This window comes from Rhinoderma darwinii, chromosome 2, assembly GCF_050947455.1.
Source record: "Rhinoderma darwinii isolate aRhiDar2 chromosome 2, aRhiDar2.hap1, whole genome shotgun sequence".
NCBI lineage: Eukaryota > Metazoa > Chordata > Amphibia > Anura > Rhinodermatidae > Rhinoderma > Rhinoderma darwinii.
This window is the reverse complement of record NC_134688.1, coordinates 316,398,893-316,424,503: the sequence shown is the minus strand read 5'-3', so window position 1 is coordinate 316,424,503 and position 25,611 is coordinate 316,398,893. Positions and strand designations below refer to the sequence as shown.

Genomic DNA, 25,611 nt, shown 5'->3' with positions numbered 1-25,611 from the left:
AGACGGCTCTTCAAAAGAAGTGCAGGACACTTCTTGAGGCGTAATTTGAGCCGTTTTTCATTGATTCCAATGAAGAACAGCTCCAAATTACGGCCGTAATTGACACCTCGCAAAACGCGAGTACCAGCAATTACGTCTGAAATGCAGGAGCTGTTTTCTCCTGAAAACAGCTCCGTAATTTCAGACGTAATGGTCTTTATCGTGTGCACATACCCTAAGGAGTTAAGGTAATCATCTGTGAGCTGAACACATCAGTGCACCTATCACTCCTGTTCTAGACTCCAGGCTGATAGCACTTGCTTGCACTGATACGTACATTGTAACTGGGTGAGCCAAACATGGCTATGACTGGCTGCAGACAGAGTAAGACAAAATATATTAGAAATGTGTAGAACTTGTAAGAGGAAAACCTTTATTTACATAAGACAGGAAAGCCATTGAAGATCAAGTGTTTAAACAGGTGTATACTTTCTTAGCTGTTATGTTCATTTCTATGCTTCATTGGGGTCCTTGCAGTATCCGAAATCTGTGTTTGTGATGGTTCCAATTATTGATCTGTCCACTTCACATTTTAGCCCACTTTCACATGGGCAGTAATAGTAGACACCATAAAGATGCTAAAGAAAAATAAGATATTGTTAATGAGGATACATATTGTTTACAAGCTAACAAGATTAAAAAGATAAAAAAGAGCATAATTAATAAGCGCCTAGGAGGAAGGTCAAACTAGTAAGAGTGAGTGTATGCTGTGTGTGTATATAGGGTATGCTGTGTGTGTGTGTGTGTGTGTGTGTGTGTGTGTGTGTGTGTGTGTGTGTGCGTGCGTGTGTGTGTGTGTGTGTGTGTGTGTGTGTGTGTGTTGTATGATGTGTGTAGTGTGTGTAACAAAATGGACTAGCTTTCTTGCATTAATAGTAAATGTCTAATGGGCTGGTGCTCGGTGGGTTGGGTGTCATATAGTTTGCTTACTGCTCCTCGCTCCCCCTCACCTCCAGTGCCGATGCCACCCAGCAGCAGTGTCAAAACCTAGTGTGGCAATGCCGGTAGTTTAAAAAGAACCATGGAGCGGTAAGTAAATGGAGGTGTCTGGATTCCTTTTAGGATCTGATTTTTTTGGGTTCTGGTCAGGGGGGTCAGGATTTATATAGGGGTCTAATCTGTAAGCAGCAAAATATTTTTTGTGCCAATGCCTGAAACAGGGCAGCATAGTATGGTGACAGATCTGCTTTAAGACTCTGGTATATGTGAAGGAGAAACCAGTACAACAGCTATTTACAGATACTCACCAAAGGGGAACATTTCTGAGTTTCAGCTGCTGTTGGTGCACATCTAGCAAGGCCCAAGGTGCTCTCCCTGTGGCAACAGTTGCTCTTACATTGTGCACTTTGAAGACATAATTCTCCATTGTCCTACATTTAAAATAGAACAAATTAACAATTTGTGAAATTGTTTAAAAGATTTGCTGAATTGTTATTATCGTTATTGAGACAAGCCACAATTGTTACTTCACATGAAGAAGTAAAGACTATTATTAGACTGAAAATAGTAAATACCTATACAAATATAGACCATAGACATACGTCAAAAATTAAGCATCCGCACGTATCACACAATATTATTAGACTGAGTTGACACATTTTATTTTTTTTAAGCGTTTAAAACCACTTGAAAAAAGTCCCAGAAACACTTGCAGGTTTTTACATTTGTAAGCGTTTTTAAGTTGTTATTTTTTGTCTTTAAATAATGTATTTTTGTACATGTGGTTTTTTATTTAGGCTTTTTAATGGTATATTAAAATGTCTAAGGAATACTATAGAGAAAAACACAATTCCTAGAACTTGCTGCTTGACCACAAAAACGGCACAAACCAAAATGCTATGTATGCATTTAGATATTTTCACAATCTACTATAGATTTTCAAATAACTAACACCAACAGCACTAATGTTACGTGTTATGTTGTATGTGTTACATAATGGAATATTGTTTTGTCCCTGAACTTAGCCTTCAACACATTGTATACACAGGGCCGAGTCTAGCTTTTTTGCTGCCTGGGGCGAAAATTTAATTCCCTCTCCCCCCCCCCCCCCCCCCCCCCCGCCTGTTCTACATCACTAGCAGCCTCAAAAAAAATGTGATTACTGATTAGGGACAGAATAAACATTTACATTAAGTGAATCACCGGTGACGTCTCAGATTCTAGTTGTTCTTTTTCTCTTTTCTTCTCCAGCCGGTCTTGACCTCTATGATGACTTCTCCCTGCAACAGCCCATTTCAGCAGTTTTCCGCTCAGCTGTCTTCAGCTTCTCATTTTATAAACATTTCTGCACCTATAAACGAAGATACAATTCTTATGGTGCCACACACTACGCCCCTGAATATAATAGTGCCATACACTGCACCTCTAATTATAATAGTACTATACACTGTGCCCCATACACACACAGTACCCCCTGTAGATAGTGGCCCCCATAAAGCCCCCTGTAGATAGTGCCCCACATAGAGCCCCCTGTAGATACTGTCCCCATAGAGTCCCTGTAGATAGCCACCTGTAGATAGTGATCCAAATATAGCCCCCACCTACTGTATATCAGCGTCCTCAGGGGATCAAAATGGGGCTAAGCTTTTGCAGCGAAACATGTCGGGGGGGGGGGGGCTATTGTGCTTTTTCACACTTAGTCATCACAGATACCTATCCATGCTATGGCAACGCACACTTCATTTATACGTTGTGCTAGCCTACCTTGGATAAATTTTAACCATTGTATATGTTATATGTTATTTGTTTCCTGTATTGGACATCTTAAACTTATATCATTAAAATATGATTATTTTCATTAATTTAGTAGTTGGGAACCAGGCTTTCATTGTGCTTTCATTTCATTTTCATTAGGCACATTAGATTTCTGATTCATTCATATACCTGCCAACTACTAGGGTCTTTTTAGTCCTTCGATATTAGTATCGATCTCACCCGTTTAACCCCTCAGATGCGGCGCTCAATAGTTGGGAACTAGGGTTTCATTGTGCCTTAGGGACATTAGTTTTCTGATTCAATACTAATATTGATTTCATACGTTCGAGCAGGGATGCCCCCAGCCCTCAGCTACCTCTGGCAGCTGAGCGCAGGGAGATTTAACGGCTCCCTGCTCTGTTTATTTATTCATATGCAGCGCCGTAAAAAGGCTATTGCATCGGAATAAAGCCCGTTAGTGGCTGCCATAAAAACACTATGGGGCGGTCACTAACGAGTTAAAGGGCCAGCGCGTGCACAAATGGAATCATCATCATCAACTGCCCATAATTCCATGGACTATAAAAAGGGCCCTGCCCTTCTGATCTTTGCCTGAGCATTGTTCCCATGTCAGTCTTGAAAATGGTCCCTTAGTGTTATCCTGTTCCTGTTGTTACCCGTGCCATGTATCCTGTATCCCGTGCTGTTTCCTTGTTCCAGAGCCTGTTAGTGTTGGATTCGCGTCCCTCTGCACCTGCTGTCGTATGCCTCGTCCAGTGTCTCCTGCCACGTCCAGTGCCATCTGCCACGTCCAGTGTCATCTGCCACGTCCAGTGTGATCCGCCACGTCTGACGCAACCTGCTGCACCTGCTGTCATCCACCACGTCTGGCATAACCTGCTGCATCCATCTCCATCTGTGCCAAAGCCTCGGCCACTGTCTGGACTATTCAGGTACCCTAGTGCGGGACTTTGTATTGCTGGGGTACTCTGTTGTTTGGCCAGCTGCCTCCCCGCTACAGCGGTGTGGCCTAGGGGGTCCACATACCCACAGACCATGACAGCTACGTTATCTCACCTGCCGGCAGGGGCACGTCCCTACAGGAGACCAGCAAAGTTGGTGAGTGTTTTTTTCGTGGAATTACAAGTTCCCCCGATGGCCTTGTTTGACTCTCTTATGTCTTCTAGGACTGTGTCCCACTTGAATACAGTCGTGGAAGACATCAGAGAATCTAATAGGGATATCAGGGATTTACCATTCGCAGCAAGTTTATGTAATGACGGGGGTGGGGAGACAGACAAGTGAGACCTAATCTACCCACCACTCAGTCCCTGCCTACTTGCAACGACCCACCCTAGGCGACGGGGTACAACTGGGCGATGGTCCCTACGCTCAATAAGTGCACGACAGACAAACAGACAAGGGTACACAGAGCTAGGGGGAGAAAGGGGCAGTTGCCCACGGCAACACCGTGAGCAACAAGAGAAGTGAACAAGCCGAGTCAAACCAGGAGTGTACGAGGTGCCAAACGCAGAGCAGAAGAGTAGTAAACAAGCCGGGTCAAACCAGGAGTGTACGAGGTACCAAACGCAGAGCAGGAGAGTAGTCAGGAAGCCGGGGTCAATATGAAGCAAGGACAATGGTACAAGAAGCTGTAGCAGAGCCAGGAAACCAAACGAGAAGAATCACAAGCAAAGGAGGAACAGGAAAGGCAGGTATAAATAGACAGAGGGCGGGAGCTAGCTCCGTCTGGCCAGGCTGTGATAGGTTCTCCCACTCCTAAGCCTGCCACCCTGAGTGGTGGAAGATGGAGTCAGTCTCACAGACATAGAAGCAGGTGCAGACTGATTATCTATGGGCGTTAACCCTGAAGCTGTGCCTGGCAGATCCTTTACAGTTTATTTACAAAATTCACTCATCACTACTTTCAAGAAGATTGGAGGTTGGTATTGCTGCAAAAAGGGGCTCAACTCCAATGGGATGACTAACAATCTCTTATAGGGATGATAGAGTGGGAGCAGGGCCGGCCTTAGGGGTGTGCAACCTGTGCGAGTGCACAGGGCGCTGTACCCTCCCAGCATGTAGGGGGCGCCACTGGGCTCTGCCTCTACTCTGTTCTTTGCTCTTAGTTACACACATGGAGTAAATAAGAGCCGAGGAGCAAGAGAAGAGGAGGAAGCACTGCCCTCAGCCTGTCCTGCAAGAAGCCTGTGATCCTGTCAGCAAGGAGAGATGGTGAGTTTCTATGTGTCTCTGTGTGTGTATACAGTATGTGTCTCTGTGTGTGTATACAGTATGCGTCTCTGTGTTTATATGTGTATATGTTACAGTGTGTGTATATATCTGTCTACATGTGTTTATATCTCTTTGTAAAAGTGTGTGTTCAATATTAAAGGGGAACAGATAAAACTAAGATATATGTGCTGCCCCTTATGTACCCTGCTGCCCCTTATGTACCCTGCTGCCCCTATGTACCCTGCTGCCCCTATGTACCCTGCTGCCCCTTATATATATGCCTCTGCATGTGTTTGTGTCTATGGGTATAGTTATCTTATACGACATTATCTGTACTCAGAGTTATCACTATTATCTGTGGTGTTACATAGGACTGCAGGTAACATCTACTACATTATCTGTACTCAGAGGTATCACTGTTATCTGTGGTGTTACATAGGACTGCAGGTAACGTCTACTACATTATCTGTACTCAGAGGTATCACTGTTATCGGTGGTGTTACATAGGACTGTAGGTAATGTCTACTACATTATCTGTACTCCGTTATTAGTGTGTTATCTGTGGTGTTACATAGGGCTGCATGTGAAATCTACTACATTATCTGTACTATGTATATATGTGCCTGTGTGGGTATATATGGGTCTGTTTGTGAATGTGTCTTTGTGCTTGTATATATGTGGTTAATTTTTGGTTGGTGTAGGGGGCGGCAATAGAGAGTCCCGCACAGGGCACAATCCAACCTAAGGCCGGCCCTGAGTAGGGGTGTGGGTAAAAATTCACAACCCTTAAAGGAGACTTTGCGTTGCTGTAGGGTATAATTTGTATGTTGTGTATCTATGCAGTATTTGGTCTAAGCGTTATGCACTGTGTTTTGAACATGTGCTGTTGTGCTGCCTATTTCATGCTATTTTCATCCCTAGGTGGTATTCTACAGAAGGAATGGCCTGTCCGGCTATGTTTATTGCACTGCAATGTTATGACTGATTCTTTGTACAAGCATGGTTGGCTTATTGGCTGTTCTAAATTGCTTTTGGGCCAGAATGTACTGCACGGATGCCATCTTTACTAAATATCTGCTTCGCCATAACACCGCCCGGGCGTTGCAGCGTAGCTACGCTGCGTCCCGTTGCTGGAGAAGGTGCCTTGTGTGATAGAGGTACTCCCACCAAGCCGTGCTTAGTAATTGAGTGAAAGAGGAGGAACCTGGCTGTGACAGTAAGAGAGCTGCTGTAGACAGAGCTTTTGAGGAAGTGACAGGAACTAGTGGTTGGCCTGAGCCTGTGGCCCTGGAGCTAGTTGCAGGATAAGGGCAGGAGCCTCCCGAGAAGTACTGCAAGCAAGTTGCTCCTTAGTAGGCCTGAAATTGCCGAACCAGTCTTTGCATCTGGGAGGACCAGCCTTGGTTCTGTCCGCTATAAAGTGTGAGCCAGCCAGTCACCATTCGCCTGCTTTAACCATGTCTAAGAACTGTGCCTCTTACATTGAGAGGCGTTGTTATATTTCCTGCTGTGGCTGGGTGAACACCAGCCTAGTAAAGTTGAGTTTGCATGAAATCTCCTATCTTCATACCATCTTTGCCGGGGCCATATACCACCTAGGCCCACCTTACAATAGTCGGGTGTCCACATACTATTGGCTGCCTAGTGTACATAAACGGTAATCTAGCAACAATGATTGGTTACAATAAGGGGCTTATTTGCTCCTTGTGGAGAAAGTTTAAATCAAGACAGAAATTAGATTCTAGACAGGCCTGACTCAGGATGCAAGCCATGGGGGAAGGCTGGCATGACAGAGTTTGGTGGGAGGGAAGTTAATAGGAGGAGATAGCGTGGGGTAAGAGGCGTAGTTAGTGAGGGAGGGGGTTTAATAACTCTTTTCCTGGGCTTTTTCTTCAGAGTGCAGGGAAGCCGTGAAGAGTGACGAGTCGCATTCTGCTACTCACGAGAAGATGAAAGATGGCGTCTATTGGAGAGATCCTGGAGCAGCTGCATGTGTTTCTAGCGGCGTCTTCTGCCAGGACTGGCTGCAAAGGCAAGTCGTCGGGGTCCTGGGGTCCCGACGTCCTCAACCGTGGATGATGCGGCGGTGGGCGTGAATGGGCCCGCCGCCTCGGAAAGGCCTACTTCTGCATCTGGGTCCTCATCAGCAGTGTCCCCCTCCCCTCTGTTTCCGGCTCAGCGCCGGTCTAGGTGGGTGCGGCACCTGGAGCACCTTAGCCCAGGCTTTTTGTCAAGAGTCCAGCGTCGGCTTGGGAGCCCCTCCAGGGACCCTCCAGGCCGGGGGCGCCGCGGCCTACAGCTCATGGCCATTGGTTCCACATTGGGAGGAATCCCACTGTGCGGCCGTACTCCGTGGAGTTGGGGGACCTTCTCTCCAGTACAGGGGATCCCCTCCTGCCTCCCGTCGTCCATGGCCATCTGTGGCGGCCGGTCCCTCCGGCAATGCTCCGGTCGGGGAACCCGCTAGTGCAATATCGGTGCCATCCAGAGAGCGGCCTGTTGATGATGGGCGGCATGCGGCTGGGTCCGCAGTATTGATGATCCCGAAGGTGCGAGCAGCTTTGGCCCTGTCGCTACACACTCCCACCTCAATCCTGGATGGCAGATGGGATGATTTGGCCTGCCGTAATGGCCCCTCTGGATATGTTGGTGTAGATTTGGACTACGATGACGTCGACACGCATGATGTGGAGCGGCTTGTGCATCCAAGTCTGTCTGGTAGGATCACAGCACCTGCGCAGCCTGGTGAGTCCCTGTCTATGTTTTGTTCATTGCTAGCTGTTTTTAGATCACCTGGATTAGTGAGTGAGTCATAGTTGGGCTCACTGCGGTTGCATGCGGGATCGGGGGTGCAGGGGTTTCTGCGTGGGAGGGCTTGCGTGAACTAATTGGATGGTATTAGGGAATTGTTGGCCCGTAGTGAGAGATCGGGGTGGGGGTGTAGTCCTTCACCTGTGTCGGCATGGCTTGGCGCTGGGAGGTTGTTTCCTGCCCCTTATTTGCCCACGGAGGTTAGTGAGGGTGTGGTTTCCCGGGACGCTGGGGTGGCGGTCTCTCAGTACAGACTGAGAAGGAGAAGGAAGTAGATGGGTTGGACAATAAGGCCAAGGGTGAGGTGTATGTCTGCTTCGAGGGCCCCTTGGGTTCCCACTTGAGGCAGGAAGTGAGGGATAAGATCTAGAAGGATGAATATGTCGAGATCTTTTCCCTTCTGCTGTTGGAGAAATTTAACTTTGGCAAAGCTAAAAGGGCGGAAAGTAAAAAGGAGGAGGAGGAAAAATGGAGGCATCGGTTGATCCCTCAAACGTTTGCTAACTGGCTCCAGGCATTTGCCATTTTGGCGAGCATTATAGGAGAGAAGGCTCCCGAAAATCGTTCGGGTTTGTATTGTTAAATGGATGCCATAGGGGAGGCTCACAGGGTGTATGGCGGTCAGCCCCGGCTGCGGTACGACGAGCAGTTTAGGCAGCATATAGTGGATCGTCCATCGATCCGGTGGGATCAGCAAGACATAGGGCTGTGGCTTCGGGTAATGGCCCCTGTGCGTTTCTGCAGTCCTTTCCCGGGCGAGGGGGTGGGTCCTCCAGCCAATCTAGACATTTTTGGGGGTGCGTGTTCTGGCGGCAAATCCGGTTTGTGCTGGTAATTTAGTAAGGGCCAGTGCAAATTTGGCGCCGGGTGCAAATTCAAGCACTCTTGTTCCGTCTGCAGGGGCACATCCGATGGGACTGCACAGTGTTTAAAAGAGGTAAGGGAAAGGGTGGTTCAGGTACTGCCAAAGGGGGTGACGCCAGTGAATCTGTATGCGGTTCCCTAATAGGTCCCGGGCAGAATTGTTGCTATTGGGGTTCAGAGACGGTTTCCGAATACCGGCCCCTGAATATGAGGTCCTCTTTTCGGTTAGTAATTGAAATCGGCACACCAATTCCCGTTGATGGTGTCTGCTAAATCATCAAAGGAAGTCTCCTTGGGTAGTATGGCAGAGCCGTTTTTGTCACTGCCATTCCTGGGCCCGGTAGTTTCCCCTTTGGGTGTGGTCCCCAAGAAGGAGCCTAATAAATTTCGGTTAATTCATCACTTGTCGCATCCAAGGGGATTGTCGGTTAATGATGACATTGATCCAGAGGTGTGCTCTGTGGTTTACACTTCCTTTGATGTGGCACTTAAGTGGAATCGTGAGTGTGGCAGGGGGGCCCTCATGGCCAAAACAGATATTGAGTCGGCTTTTTGCCTCCTCTCGGTGCATCCCGAGAGCCTCCGTCTCTTGTGTTGTTTTTGGGATGGCGCTTACTTTTGTCTATCGGTGACTGCCTATGTGTTGTTCCATCTCATGCACCTATTTTGAGGCTTTTAGTTTATTCTGGGAATGAGTGGTGCGTGACGTGTCAGGAGTCCCGTCGCTTATTCATTACTTGGATGATTTTTTGTGCATGGGCCTTGCAGGCTCCCCGATTTGCCTTAATTTACTGACGAACATGGAATGGGTAGCCACCCGTTTTGGTATTCCTTTGGCCCCGGAAAAAACTGAAGGTCCCAAGTCCTGTATTAATTTCCTGGGGATTGCGATCGACTCTAATAAAGATAGAGTGCAGACTCCCCCTCGACACGATGGGGAATTTGCGAGATAGGTTTATCCGGGCCCATCGGTTGCAAAAGATCCCGCTCAGAGAGTTATGGTCCCTACCGGGTAAGCTTAATTTTGCTTGCAAGAATATGCTCAAGGGGGGGGGTGTTCTGTCGGCGGTTGGCTAGGGCGACGGAGGGGGTTCAGGTCACCCACCATTTTGTCCATTTGACCAGGGATCACAGAGATGATTTGGGTGTGTGAGTTGAATTTCTCAGCCTTTATAATGGGCGGTCCCTTGTAATGGCGATTGTGCTCGATAGCTATGATTGGGAATTGTACAATGACGCTTCAGGTGGAGTGGGTTTCGGGGCATACTGTCAGGGACAATGGTGTAAATCCAGATGTCCTGCGCCTTCGGTTGACTCGGGTTTAGTGCGGAACCTAGCTTTGCTCAAGCTTTTTTCAGTCGTGGTGGTGGTTGCAATATGGACGGACATATTGTGATAACTTGGGAGTGGTGATGACCATCACTAATGTCTCGGCCTCGCCCTCTCCAGTGGTGCGACTATTGCGCCATTTGGTTTTGCGGTGTCTTTCAATTAATGTCTGGATAGTGGCTGTTCATATCCCCAGGGTGAAGAACTCAATTGCTGATTCTCTTTCTCACTTACAGTGGAACCGGTTTCGGCGATTGGCTCCAGAAGCGAATGTGGAGGGGACACCGTGTCCTCCTCAGCTATGGCAACTGGTCTGCGAAAGGTGGGATAACTGATTTGTTCCTTGCTGTTTCCGAGTACTTGGTCATCCTATGAGGTGGCGTGGAGTCAATGGGAGAGCTGGTTGAGTGGTTTGGGAGATGTGTTATTCGATAGTGACAGAGTGGTAGCTGGTTTTTCTGGGGTATGTCGCAGTGGCGGCCTTGGCATTAGGTTTTAAACGTCATGGACTCCCTCATGTCACAAAAGATTTAGTGGTGGACCAGGCCCTGAAGGGGTATAGGAGAGGTACAGCCAGATAGGTGATTTATATTTAGCAGTTTAGGTGACATCCGTGTTCGCAGTTTGCTGTTGCCATTTTTTGTGTACTGTATATTTGCAGTCACAGGCGTTCTTGCACCTGCATATACGTTTGGTTTCATTTTGTTGGAATGTGCTATTCAAACTTTTGTGTTGTTTGTGTGATCCATATTTGTGGGGTTATCGACTGCCACCATTTTTTGTTCTTTCACTCCTCCCATTCTGCCCTGGATGATTTTAATTAGTTTAATGCTGCTTCCTACCATCCCCAGATATATGTAGGTTTAGTCCCAGTTCTGGGTGTATGTGGAGAGTAGATCCCCACCTATGGAGGACGCTTTGTCATGGCCGGTGGGCAAACACTTTTTGACCAGAACCTCCTTATTGTAAGTAGATTTAGCATGTAATGCATATTTATTTATATTTAGCGGTTTAGGTGACATTAGTGTTCGCAGTGTGCTGTCGCCATTTTTTTGTGTGCTATATATATATATATATATATATATATATATGTGTGTGTGTGTGTGTGTGCGTGTTATCTATTTTTGTATGTTAATAAAACAGCTGCTGTGGCAGGAATTATCCAAATAATTACTGTTTTTGGCTATTATTCAAGGGAGGATTTATATTAACCCCTTCAGGACGTAGCCTGTTTGGGCATTTTGTCAAATCTGAGATGTGTTAATTTATGAGGTAATAACTTTGGAATGCTTTTACCTTTCAAAGCGATTCTGAGATTGTTTTCTTGTGACATATTGTACTTTGCATTAGTGAAAACGATTATTCGTTAAATTCAATATTTATTTGTGAAAATACCAAAATGTGGAGAAAATATGCAAAAATTAGCATTTTTCTAAATTTATATGCATCTGCTTGTAAAACAGATAGTACTACCATACAAAATAGTTACTAGTTTTCCCAAATGTTACAAGGCTTGGAACTTTAGCAGCAATTTCTCACATTTTCAAGAAAATTTCAAAAGGTTATTTTTTTCAGAGACAAGTTCAGTTCAGAAGTGGCTTTGAGAGATTATATATTAGAAAGTCCCCATAAATCACCCTATTTTAAAAACTACAGCCTCAAAGTATTCAAAACAGCATTCTGAAAGTTTATTAACCCTTTAGGCGTTTCACAGGAAATAAAGCAAAGTAGAGGTGAAATTTTAAAATGTAATTTTTTTCTGTAACACAGAAGATTTTACCAAAGAAACGCAACTCAATATTTATTTCCCAGATTCTGCAGTTTTTCAAAATATTCCACATGTGGCCCTAGTGTGCTAATGGACTGAAGCACAGGCCTCAGAAGCAAAGGAGCACCCAGTGAGTTTTTAGAATATATTTTAGGCACAATGTCGGGTTTGAAGAGATGTGTTGGTGCCAAAACAGTGAAAAGTCCCCAAAGTGACCCCATTTTGGAAACTACACCCCTCAAGATATTTATCTAGGGGTATAGTTAGCATTTTAACCACACAGTTTTTTTTTGCTAAATGTATTGGAATTCGTCTGTGAAAATGAAAATATTCTTTTTTGCAATACCCTGGAGGGACCAAAACAGTGGAAACCCCCCAAAGTGGCGCCATGAGAAAAAGCACCCCAACATTTGAAAAGAACTATCTCCCGACAATGGCAATACCCCACATGTGGTCATAAATGTTTTTTTGTTCAATAGAAATTAATTAACCCTTTCAAGACTGATACTTTTTTTGCTTTTTATTTTCGTTTTTCACTCCCCCCCCCCCTTCCAAGAGCCATAACTTTTTTATTTTTCCGTCAATGGAGTGGTGTGAGGGCTTTTTTTTTTATTTATTTTTTTAAATTACCATATAATGTACTGGGAAACTGAAAATAAAATAATTTTTGGCCTGAAATCTGAAAAAACTGAGATTCCTCCATTGTTTTTTGGGTTTAGTTTTTACGACTTTCACCGTTCGGTAAAAACGACAACTTAACTTTGTGCTGCAGCTCAATTTCATTTTGGTGATACCAAATTTATATAGGTTTTTTATATTTTACTATTTTTACAAAGAAAAAGCTAGTTAAAAAACAAATTGCTTTGTTTCACCACATTCTGAGATCTATAACTTTTTGTTTTTTGGTCGATTGAGCAGTGTGAGGGCTTATGTTTGGTGGGACAAACTGTAGTTTTTATCGGTACAATTTTTTGGTACATACAACTTTTTGATCACTTCATATAAAAAAAAAATTTTGAGAGCTAAGGTGACCAAAAACAGCGATTTTGGCGTTTTAAATTCTTTGTTTCTTACAGCGTTCACCATGGGCTATAAATTACATTTTACTTTATTCTGCGGGTCGATACGATTTGTACGGTTGAAAAAAGACACATGTCCATCAAGTTCAACCAAGGGATGGGAAAAGGGAAGTAAAAAATTTCTACACATAGGAGCTAATATTTTTTTTGTTCTAGGAAATTATCTAACCCTTTTTTAAAGCCATCTACTGTCCCTGCTGTGACCAGCTCCTGCGGTACACTATTCCACAGATTCACAGTAAAGAATGCTTGTCGCCTCTGCAGGTTGAACCTTTTTTTTTCCAGACGGAGGGAGTGCCCCCTTGTTTTTTGAGGGGGTTTTACATGGTACAGGATTTCACCATATTTTTTGTATGTGCCATTAATATATTTATATAAGTTAATCATGTCCTCCCTTAGTCGTCTTTTTTCAAGGCTAAATAGGTTTAATTATTTTAATCTTTCCTCATAACTTAGATTCTCCATGCTCCTTATTAGCTTAGTTGAGGCCTCACTAATGCTTTGTAAAGTGGTAATATTACATCCCTGTGCCGCGAGTCCATGCCTCTTTTAATACACGACAATATCTTGCTGGCCCTTGAAGCAGCTGATTGACATTGCATGCTGTTATTTAGTTTATGATTTAAAAGTACACCCAGATCCTTCTCAACAAGTGACTCCCCCAGTGTAGCTCCCCCTAGGACATATGATGCATTCAGGTTGTTCGTACCCAGGTGCATAACTTTACATTTTCTACATTAAACTTAATTTGCCAAGTGGATGCCCAAACACTGAGTTTGTTTAAATCCACTTGCAATTCACGAACATCTTCCATAGACTGAACATTACTACATAGCTTGGTGTCATCTGCAAAAATAGAGATAGTGCTATTAATCCCATCCTCTATATCATTAATAAAAAAGTTGAATAATAGTGGACCCAGCACGGAACCCTGGGGTACACCACTTATAACCGGGGACCATTCAGAGTAGGAATCATTGACCACAACTCTCTGGATACGGTCCCTGAGCCAATTCTCAATCCAATTACAAACGATACTTTCTAAACCTATAGTCCTTAATTTACCCATTAGACATCTATGAAGGACAGTGTCAAATGCCTTTGCAAAGTCCAAAAACACTATATCCACAGCAGCCCCTCTGTCTAGGCTTCATAAAAACAAATCAAGTTGGTTTGACAGCTTCTGTCCTTAGTAAAACCGTGCTTGCTATCACTTATAATACTATTTTTTGTCACATAATCGTGTACATAGTCCCTCAATAGCCCCTCAAACATTTTCAGCTTACTGGTCTATAATTACCCAGGGAAGACCAAGAGCCCTTTTTGAAAATAGGCACCACATTTGCCCTGCGCCAGTCCCTTGGAACTATACCAGTCACTAGAGAATCTCTAAATATTATGAAGAGGGGGACAGAAATAACTGAACTAAGCTCTTTAAGAACTCTAGGTTGTAACCTATCCGGTCCCGGGGCCTTGTGTACATTAATTTTGTTTAATTTAGCTTGGACCATCTCTACATTCATCCATTTCAGTATATCAACTGATATATTAACAGCACTGACACCGGCTACATCAGCTGCTCTTTCTTCTGTTGTATATACAGAGCTGAAGAACCCATTTAGTAACTCTTGATCCCCTGTGACCAACTCCCCTTTACCACTATCTAGGAGACCTACATGTTCAGACCTTGGCTTTTTTGCATTTATATACTTGAAGAATTTTTGGGGATTTCTTTTACTATCCTTGGCCACCTGGCTTTCATTTTGTATTTTTGCTGATTTTATTACCTTTTTACAAATTTTATTAAGCTCTTTATAATTTACAAAGGCTACAGCTGTACCCTCAGATTTGTATTGTTGAAATGCCCTTTTATTTTTATCATGTATTGGCCTTTTTACAGAAGGTGTAAGCCATGTGGGGGTTTAATTTTAGTCGTTTTTACTTGTTACTTATAGGAATAAATTTTGCACTATAATTATCCAAAGTAGATTTGAAAATCTCCCATTTATCATTTGTACCATTATTTGACATTGCAACCCTCATCCTGTGGAAATCGGCCTTCTTAAAATTAAGTGTGTTTGCCCTCCCAGCCTGTGTTTGTTTTTTACAGTAAAGGTAAAATATAACTATATTGTGGTCACTGTTACTGTGGTTTTCACGAAAATCAACATTCACAACAAGCTCAGCGTTATTAGAAATTATCAGATCCAACAGAGCGCCAACTCTAGTCTCATCCACTTCTAAGGGAATTACTGAAACAGCGTAGAAAAGCAAGCTCGGCTGTTTACGTATTCCAAGTCACCCCGTAACTCAGTGGCTGGAAAGTAATGACAGCAGGAGAAGGTATGGCGGGGGTCAGGACCAATGTTCCCTATAAGGTGTGCGGCTGCGCAGCCGCGCACCTTCCACGGCCTTCCCGCTCACTGAATTTTAACTGTCAGTGCGGTGGGCGAACGTTTAACAATCTCCTCCCTCACTCATCTTCACGGAGCGGCCACCCAATGAGACCTCCCGGAAGGTGAGAGTGGGAGGAGATAGCCCAGAGTATCAGAGACGGCATGCAGGCCATCCGCTGACAAGTGAAGATCTGCAGGCTGGCCACTGACAAGTGAGGTCGGTGCCGGGAGTGGACCAATCCAATCACCTGACATGAGGTCAGGTGGCTGAACTGGTCCAGTCATGTGCCGTCACCGACCCCAGACAAAAATGATCCGATCTTTGCCGCATGACCACCTCCTCCTGACGGTTAGTCGTGTCAGGCAGAGCAGAGAGTTGTAGCGGTAGGCTACTGCTCTCCACTCTGTTTGCACTAAGTACAAGGGAAGGGGGAGGCTGGGCTACTTACAAAGGAATAGGGTGCGTTATCTAGAAGGGGGGCTGTGTGTAACTATCTACAAGGGTGGGTTGTGTGTAACTATCTACAAGGGGGGCTGTGTGTGGCTATCTACAAGGGGGGCTGTGTGGCTATCTACAAGAGGGGGTCTGTGTGTGGCTATCCACAAGGGGGGGGGGTTGTGTATGGCTATCTACAAGAGGAGCTGTGTGGCAGTATATACAAGGGGGGCTGTGTGGCAGTATATACAAGGGGGGCTGTGTGGCAGCATATATACGGGGAGCTGTGTGGCAGTATATACAAGGGGGTCTGTATGGCAGTATATACAAGGGGGGCTGTGTGCCTGTACATACAAGGGGCGCTGTGTGACAGTATATACAAGGGGCGCTGTGTGGCAGTATACAAGGGGGTCTGTGAGGCAGTGTATACAAGGGGGCTGTGAGACAGTATATACAAGGGGGCTGTGAGACAGTATATACAAGGGGGCGCTGTCGCAGTATATACAAGGGGGGCTGTGTGGCAGTATATACAAGGGGGGCTGTGTAGCACTACATAAAAGGGGTGCTATGTGGCAGTATATACAAGGGGCGCTGTTTGGCAGTATATACAAGGGACGCTGTGCGGCAGTATACAAGGGGGGCTGTGCAGCAGTATATACAAGGGGGCTGTGTGGCAGTATATACAAGGGGGCTGTGTGGCAGTATAAACAAGGGGGCTGTGTGGCAGTATATACAAGGGGAGCTGTGTGTAGCTATTTACAAAGGGGGGCTGTGTGTAGCTATCTACAAGGGGGGGGGCTGTGCGTGGCTATCTCCAAGGGGGGCTGTGTGTGGCTATCTACAAGGGGGGTGTGTGGCTATCCACAAGGGGGACTGTGTGTGGCTATCTACACGTGGGGGGCTGTGTGTGGCTATCTACAAGGGGGGCTGTGTGGCAGTATATACAAGAGGGGCTGTGTGTAGCTATCTACAAGGGGGGCTGTGTGTAGCTATCTACAAGGGGGGGCTGTGTGTGGCTATCTACAAGGGGGGCTGTGTCTGGCTATCTACAAGGGGGACTGTGTTGCTATCTACACATGGGTGGCTGTGTGTGGCTATCTACAAGGGGGGCTGCGTGGCAGTATATACAAGGGGCGCTGTGTGGCAGTATATACAAGGGGTGCTGTGTGGCAGTATACAAGAGGTGCTGTCTGGCAGTATATACAAGGGGGCTGTGTGGCAGTATATACAAGGGACGCTATGTGGCAGTATACAAAAGAGCTGTGTGGCAGTATATACAAGGGGGCTGTGTAGCAGTATATACAAGGGAGGGCTGTGTGGCAATATATACAAGGGGGGTCTGTGTGACAGTATATACAAGGGGGGCTGACTGGCAATATATACAAGGGGGCTGTGTGACAGTATATACAAGGGGGGTCTGTGTGGCAGTATATACAAGGGGGCTGTGTGGCAGTATATACAAGGGGGGCTGTGTGGCAGTATATACAAGGGGGTCTGTGTGGCAGTATATACAGTATCAACATTGGGTAGTATCTACATGGGTCTGTGTTGCGCTATCTACAGGAGGGTCTGTGTGGTTATATCTACTGGGGGGTCTGTGTGGCGCTATCTACAGTTGGGGCTGTGTGGCGCTACCTACAGGGGGAATCTGTGATTGGTGGGCTGATGGTCATTTTACTGTGAGTGGTGGGCTGAATCACAGGCAAAGGAGGAACAGGAAAGGCAGGTATAAATAGACAGTGGGCGGGAACTAGCTCCGTCTGGCCAGGCTGTGATAGGCTCTCCCACTCCTAAGCCTGCCATCCTGAGTGGTGGAAGATGGAGTCAGTCTCACAGACATAGGAGCAGGTGCAGACTGATTGCCCACGGGCGTCGACACAGAACGTTTGTCTGGCAAATCCTTTACAGATACGCTGCGTAAAACTACTGGCCATCAAAAAATACTGGCCGTCAAAAAATATAACATGTTCTATTTTTGTCCGTTTTCACAGCCTGACGGCCCCCATGGAAGTCAATGGATTCGTTTTTAACAGCCGTTTTTCAGAAATCAATCTTGTAATGACCATTAAAAACTTGACACTCACAAGAGGACTCCATGGGCACAGCGCTACTTTAATTGCTGAGCCCATGGAAGCCCTTGACGTCACTGTCCATATTTGGACAGTGACGTTAGGGCTTTCAACTACACTGTGTTCCAAATTATTATGCACATTGAATTTAAGTGTCATAAACATTTAATTATCAGTTTTTCAATTAAACTCATGGATGGTATTGTGTCTAAGGGCTCTTTGGATCATTGTAATCAATCTCAGACATCTGTGATAATTAGTTTGCCAGGTGTGCCCAATCAAAGGAAAACTACTTAAGAAGGACATTCCACATTATTAAGCAGACAAACAGGTTTCAAGCAATATGGGAAAGAAAAAGAATCTCTCTGCTGCCGAAAAGCGTGAAATAGTGCAAAACATTGAACAAGGTATGAAAACATTGGATATTTCAAGAAAACTTAGGCGTGATCATTGTACTGTGAAAAGATTTGTGGCTGATTCACAGCACAGACGGGTTCGTTCAGGTAAAGGCATAATGAGGAAGGTTTCTGCCAGACAAATTAATGGGATTAGGAGAGCAGCTGCTAAAATGCCATTGCAAAGCAGCAAACAGGTATTTGAAGCCGCTGTTGCCTCTGGAGTCCCGCGAACCTCAAGGTGTAGGATCCTCCAGAGATTTGCAAGTGTGCATAAAGCTATTATTCGGCCACCCCTAAACAATGCTCACAAGCAGAAACGGTTGCAGTGGGCTCAGAAATACACGAAGACTAATTTTCAAACCGTGTTGTTTACTGATGGGTGCCGTGCAACCCTGGATGGTCCAGATGGATGGAGTAGTGGATGGTTGGTGAATGGCCACCATGTCCCAACAAGGCTGCGACGTCAGCAAGGAGGTGGCGGAGTCATGTTTTGGGCTGGAATCATGGGGAGAGAGCTGGTAGGTCCCTTTAGGGTCCCTGACGGTGTGAAAATGACCTCTGCAAAGTACGTAGAGTTTATGACTGACCACTTTTTTCCGTGGTACAAAAAGAAGAACCGTGCCTTCCGTAGCAAAATTATCTTCATGCATGACAATGCACCATCTCATGCTGCAAAGAATACCTCTGTGTCATTGACTGCTATGGGCATAAAAGGAGAGAAACTCATGGTGTGCCCCCATGTTCACCTGACCTGAACCCTATTGAGAACCTTTGGAGTATTCCTCAAGTAAAATGGCAGTTCACATCAAAACAGAAGCTCTGGGAGGCTAGTCTGACATCCTGCAAAGATATTCAAGCAGAAACTGTCCAAATACTCACAAATTCAATGGATGCAAGAATTGTGAAGGTGATATCAAAGAAGGGGTCCTATGTTAACATCTAACTTGGCCTGCTAAGTTTTTTTTTGATTGAAAGAGCTTTTGATTTCTGTAATCATGACCTCCTGATGCTGCAAATTCAACAAATTACCATTTTCGTTCTCTTTACAAAATTTAAAATGTTTTGATCTCTGTTGTGCATAATAATTTGAAACAGTGCATTTTGAGTTTTTTACTTCTAAAAAAAATCTGTTATCATTAGGAGATTTGTTCAATGAAATTCGCATTATACTCCAACGGTTGATGGCTTGAAGATTATACTGACTGTCATTTGCATCGACTATTTAGAAAAATCAGCGTTATTTGCATAATAATTTGGAACGCGGTGTATGGAGTCCCTGGCCAGAGCAACGCAAGCTCTCAGGCTGGGGACTCCTGTCTTGGGAAAGCCCTTGACATCACTGTTCATATATAAACAGCGACGTCAGTGTCTCCTCCAGGATCAGAACCCCGGCAAGAGTGTTGCCGACGCTCTGGTCGGGGATTCTGCTCCTAGAGCCCCGGTCCCAGAGCGGAAAACCCCGGCTCCCAAAGGGAGCCCCCGACGTCCCTGCCCATATATGCATTGGCACTACATATGTAGGCACTATCTATGTGCGCACTATGTACAGAGGGCACTGTGGCACTATTTTCAGAGGCATTGCAGCACTATTTACATGGCACTGTGGTGTTTTCAGTTGGTTGGGACAACAAATACCCCGATACAAATTAAATGCATCCGTTCTTTATGCACAATAAGCGCAAACGGAGACAAATGGCCATTAAAAACTGTCAGACCGACTTGAAATGAATGACACACTGATGCAAACCGGCCATGAAAAACTGACAGTTGAGGAGTTTATAATGGCCATTTATTTCACTGTCTAAGGCCTCATGCACACGAACGTATTTTTGTCCTACCGTAAATACTCTCGTAAATACGGGTCCTTGGTTACACGTATTCGACCCGTATTGCACCAGTATTTACGGACCCGTGCCCGTAAATACGGGTCCGGTATCACCAGTATTCCACCCATATTTACGGGCACGTTTTCGCTGCAAAATTGCACTGCACTAATTGGCAGCCCTTCTCTCTATCAGTGCAGGATAGAGAGAAGGGACAGCCCTTTCCAAAGTTAAAGTAAAATAAATTCATATTACCCGGCCGTTGTCTTAGTGACACGTCCCTCTCTTGACATCCAGTCCGCCCTCCCTGGATGACGCGGCAGTCCATGTGACCGCTGCAGCCAGTGATTGGCCTGTGATTGGCTGCAGCGGTCACATGGGATGAAACGTCATTCCGGGAGGCCAGACTGGAGGAAGAAGAAGAAGAAGAGTTCTGGGTAAGTTAACTTGTAATACTATTAACTCCAGCAGTAGTCACTGTCCCGGGTGCTGAGAGTTACTGCCGATCAGTTAACTCTTTCAGAACCGGGACAGTGACTATCCCCTGACGTCGCCTAGCAACGCTCCGGTAATTACGGGTGCACACACGTAGCGTAGCTAGGGGGGGCAGGCGGGGCATGTGCCCCGGGCGCAACTTAGAGGGGGGCGCCAGTGCCAACTCCTCCTACACTGTAATTGTACCTGTGTCTATAGGACACAGGTACAATTAGAAGCATGAATGGCCGAGTATGTTTCGTGCCCGTCCATTCAGCTCTTTCAAGCACTTCTCAAGTCGCGCTTCCGTCGCTGAAAGGCGCTGAATGACAGGCAAAGTCATCCTGCCCAGCCAATCAGCGCTTTTCATAGTCGCTTCGTTCAACCCCCAGGAGACCTGCGCAGAAGAGAGCAGGTCTCCATTGATGCCGGCAGGCGTGGGAACGGGATTAAGGTGAGTTTGAATAATTTTTATTTATTTTTTTATTGTAAGAAAAAAGTGTGTGGCTGTATCTACAGGGGGACTTTATCTACACGGGGGGGGGCTTTATCTACAAGGGGGACTTTATCTGCGGGGGGGCTTTATCTACATGGGGGGGCTTTATCTACACGGGGGGGGGGGCTTTATCTACACGGGGGGAGGCTTTATCTACATGGGGGGGCTTTATCTACAAGGGGGACTTTATCTATGGGGGGGCTTTATCTACGAGGGGTGTCTATCTAAAGGGGGGCTATATACTGGGGTGGGCTATATATGGAGCACCATATACAGGGGTGGGCTATATCTACAGGGGGGCTATATACAGGGGTGGGCGATCTATGGAGCACTATATACAGGGGTGGGCTAAATCTACAGGGGGGCTATATACAGGGGTGGGCGATATATGGAGCACTATATACAGGGGTGGGCTATATCTACAGGGGGGCTATATAAAGGGATGGGCTATCTGTGGAGCACTATATACAGGGGTGGGCTATATCTACAGGGGGCTATATACAGGGTTGGGCTATACGTGGAGGACTATATACAGGGCTGGGCTATATCTACAGGGGGGCTATATACTGGGGTGGGCTATCTGTAGAGCACTATAGGGGGAGCTATTTGTCGGACACTATATACAGGGGTGGGCTATATGGGGGCACTATCTACAGGGGGCTCAATGGGGGCACTATCTACAGGGGGCACAGTGTGTGTGTGCGGGACACGGTATATAGTGCTATTATAATTAGAGGTGAAGTGTATGGCGCTATTATATTTAGGGGCGTAGTGTGTGGTATAATGATAACTTTATCTTAATTTATAGGTGTAGAAATGTTGGAAAAGTGAGAAGCTGAAGACATCTGAGTGGCAAACTGCAGAAATGGGCTGTGACCGGGAGAAGTCATCATAGAGGTCTGGATCGGATGGAGAAAAAGAACTAGAATCTGAGACGTCAACGGTGAGTCACTTAATGTAAATGTTTATTCTGCCTCTAATCAGTACTGTAGTCACTGTATGATCTGCAGCGAGATGATGGGTGGTATGATTATGATATGATTTATTTTTTGTGAAACAGCATCTCCCAGCATATCCTTATCATTGTTCGGGCCATGCTGGGAGCTGTAGTTTTACGCCATACAAACCTGTACAGCAGGGGTTGCACTAAATTGAGCTGTATTTGTGCTGGTGCTGTATTTATGTACTGAGCTTGGTTCTGGGGCTGTATTCATGTACTGAGCTTTGTTCTGGTGTTGTGTATAGAACTATATTGCTTGTAAAATGTACAAATGTTTTTATGCTCAAGTTACATAAAAAGAAATATGGAAAAGAAATGACACGTCATTGATTGGTAGAGAAAACAAACACAGCGAGGGGGAAGGAGATGTCGGGAAAGAGGTTGGGGGGGCGCCAAACTGAATCTTTGCCCCGGGTGCTGGAGAACCGAGCTACGCCTCTGCGTAATTACGGGAGCCCCATAGACTTCTATGGGGCTGCCCGTGCCGTAATTACGGCCTGAAATAGGACATGTTCTATATTTTTCAACGGCACGGGCACCTTCCCGTAAGCATACGTGGAGGTACCCGTGGCCAATCGAAGTCTATGGGCCCGTAATTACGGCCCTTTATTACGGGCATTTTTACGTTAGTCTGCATGAGGCCTAAGCCTATGACTAGTAATTATAAAGCCAGATTACAGCTGAAATACCTTGTAAAACGTATGGGTAATCAAAAAACGCATGCGTTTTTTTAGATGCGTTTTTATTTCCAACAGTTCAAAAACATGTAACATGTAAACCCAGCCTTAAGATTGGGTTCACACGCTGCAGTCAATGTGTTTTTTGCGATGGCATTTCGCTGTGGTTATGCGAAATAAGAGGTTTTTCGCATAAGAACAGTGCAATATTGCTGCATTCGCAACAAAAGTAAGCAGCTTGGACACTGTGTATAAGTAACTGTACAAACAAATTTAAAAGCACAAGCATTATTATAAATTTATAAACACAGCCCCCCACCTAAAACTCTCATTTGTGCCCTAGGCAGCAAACACATACCCCTTGCCCCAAACCCCTTTAGTATACTATATTTATACCATCAAAACATTTTTCCCAGTAGCATCATATAAGCATCATATAAAAAAGGAAATGTTCAGTTCACACGTAGCGTAAATACTGCGGATTTTCCACAATGGATTTTGCTGTGGAAAATCCGCAGCATAATACAATAGCAGCAAAGTGGATGAGAAAGAACAAATCTCATACTCATGCTGCGTAAATGCTGAGTGGAAAAACCGCTCAGAAATTGACATGCTTCGCGTTTTTTTTAATCTGCAGCATGTCAATTGCATTTGCGTAAACGCTGCTTATTTGTTGTGGGATTTCCCCATTGAATTCAATGGGGAGGTAAAACCTGCAACAAAGAGCAGATGTTGCGTTGTTTTGCAGCAGAAAACAAAAAAATCTTGTACTTACCCTGAAGTCTGTGTTTCTTCCTCTAGGCCGGCCTTCTTCCTCCAAATCGTCTAAATAATTTTACAGAGATACAATCATGAATTTAAATTTTGTAACGTTAAATTCATGATTGTATCTCTGTAAAATTATTTTGACAATTTCCTGAGCTTTTTTTGGGTTTGGTGTTATTTACTGTATGCCTATACTGATTATATATTGACATGTATTATTTTTCTTCTTATAGAGTGGGCTCAGTCAAGCAGTATTTGTGGCACTCATCGTTGAAGCTTATATGCACCAGAATTTGGACCCACACTGGTTATGTACAATTTTTCTGTGCTATGTCGCACTATTCATTATACATCTTCTGCGTGTGGTAACTACTGCTGGTCTGCAACATGTTAGTTACTATCAATATTCATCTAGTTATGCGGTTGAGGTTAATATTGGTTGCTCTCGTTTTTACACATCCTACACCTTGACATATGTTTCAGTACCTTGGACCGTACATGGTAGGGTCAGCGATCCCAGAATGGGTACCTTTTATTGCAACTTTGGGGATTTTATTAAATCCTTTTGTTGCATGGGTTCCTATTAGGGTGGGCATTTCTGACGGATCTGCCGTCCCTAGGGACATTAGTTCAATAGATTATAATTATGGTCATGGAACGAGACACGATGTTTACCAATTTTTGGTCCAGACGTAACATTTGGGTATTTAACCCATGTGTAGCAACTCTCCTTACTGGGTTCTGTAGAACATAGACTTTATAACTTGGACAACCGTACAATTTAGATCAGCAGTGGACATATGTAGGTGCTGTTACAAGCTTTATGGTTCTGCGCATTCACGAGTGGGGTTAGGTGATAGCTTAGATCAGTAGTTGACATGCGCAGGTGCTGTCTTGCGGTCAACTAGCATGTTAACAAGCATGTCAACAATCTTATTGGTCTGCGCATGCGCAAGATCTGATGTTTCTCGTGCGATACATTGCGCTTCATCTATGGTTTGACCACATGATATGCTCTGACCAATAGCGGAGCTTCCGTGACGGACATGTGCAGTTCAGCGAATGAGACGCTGACAGTGTAATACAGTGTCCTAGGTGGCATCCGATTCTATTGCTGTCAGGGGCCCATGTGTTTTTAATTGTATCGATCTTCTGTATTCATGACACATGATTGTATTTATGGATATATTTATCTATTTCATTGATTCACTGTACGTCATGGTCACATATATGATATGTACACTATTGTATCCTGTTTATAACATTCATTTTGATATCATGATCTTAAAGATTTTACTAAAGTGGTTTACATTGATATATTTTGTAATTTTTATATTAATGAAATGTAATGATTTGATGAGCTTTTAGCTCCATATACATTCACCTATGTTCACTGTTTTTGTACACTTGAAAAAGCCATCAGAGAGAGGGTGAAACTTTGTGATGCTGTTCGGTGAATACATTTCTAATTTTTTGGAGTGCTGCTTCCTCACCAACCGTGAGGTGTTTTCCTGCTACTGTGCTGCTCCATTTTTGCTTTGTCTATTGTGTGTATGTGTATGTGTGTGTGTATGTGTGTGTGTGTGTGTGTGTGTGTGTGTGTGTGTGTATGTGTGTGTGTGTGTGTATATATTTATTTATGTGTGTGTGTATATATATATATATATATATATATATAAAATTTATTTTATGTATTTGTATGTATATATATATTTATATGTATATATGTATGTATGTATGTATGCATGTATGTAAACATATATACACACACACACACACACACTGTTTCTTTTAGTTTACTGTAAGCAATTTTCCTTACACTCAACTCTAATATATGAGCCAGAAATATCAGAATAAATGCAAATAAACAATGCATAAAAAAAACAAAAGCTGAAATATAATTTACTTTACCAGATTAAAGATGAGTCCAGACTGTGCTACCTCAAAAGTGATCAGTAGACACAAGAACAGCAACATGGTATTAATCCTATTTTGTGCCATATCTCTAATGATGGTTCCAGATTCACTAAGTCCTACATCAAGCTTTATAAATATAACTTCTCATAATAACATGTGACCTGCTATAAACCAATCCATGTACCAAGCATGTTTGTGAAGTAAACTTCTCTATCAGTTATGGGAACACTACAGGTGTAAAATGAGATAACTATGGTCACATGCATTGCTGTTTTCCACACGTTACAAGTGTTATTTTACAAATTAACCATGAGAATTTTCTGAACATGGCTGCATGGTAT

At 44.5% G+C, this 25,611-nt stretch overlaps 1 protein-coding gene across 1 annotated transcript; it reads right to left on the bottom strand.

Annotated features, from left to right (window-relative positions):
* Positions 1-491: 491 nt before the first annotated feature.
* Positions 492-25,354, bottom strand: CLPS (colipase). Its single transcript, XM_075850637.1, has 3 exons — positions 25,265-25,354; positions 1,287-1,409; positions 492-617 (listed from the first exon to the last, which is right to left on the bottom strand). Exons 1-3 carry the CDS (start codon positions 25,352-25,354, stop codon positions 492-494), a joined length of 339 nt encoding a protein of 112 aa, XP_075706752.1.
* Between the last annotated feature and the right edge of the window lie 257 nt (positions 25,355-25,611).

Excerpts from the sequence above, each read along its gene's own strand:
- CLPS (XM_075850637.1), bottom strand. The coding sequence starts at position 25,354 with ATGGCACAAAATAGGATTAATACCATGTTGCTGTTCTTGTGTCTACTG. Across the intron at positions 1,410-25,264 it reads CTGGACTCATCTTTAATCTG|GACAATGGAGAATTATGTCT; the intron begins GTAAAGTAAATT and ends TTTTAAATGTAG. Across the intron at positions 618-1,286 it reads CTCAGAAATGTTCCCCTTTG|CATCTTTATGGTGTCTACTA; the intron begins GTGAGTATCTGT and ends ATTTTTCTTTAG.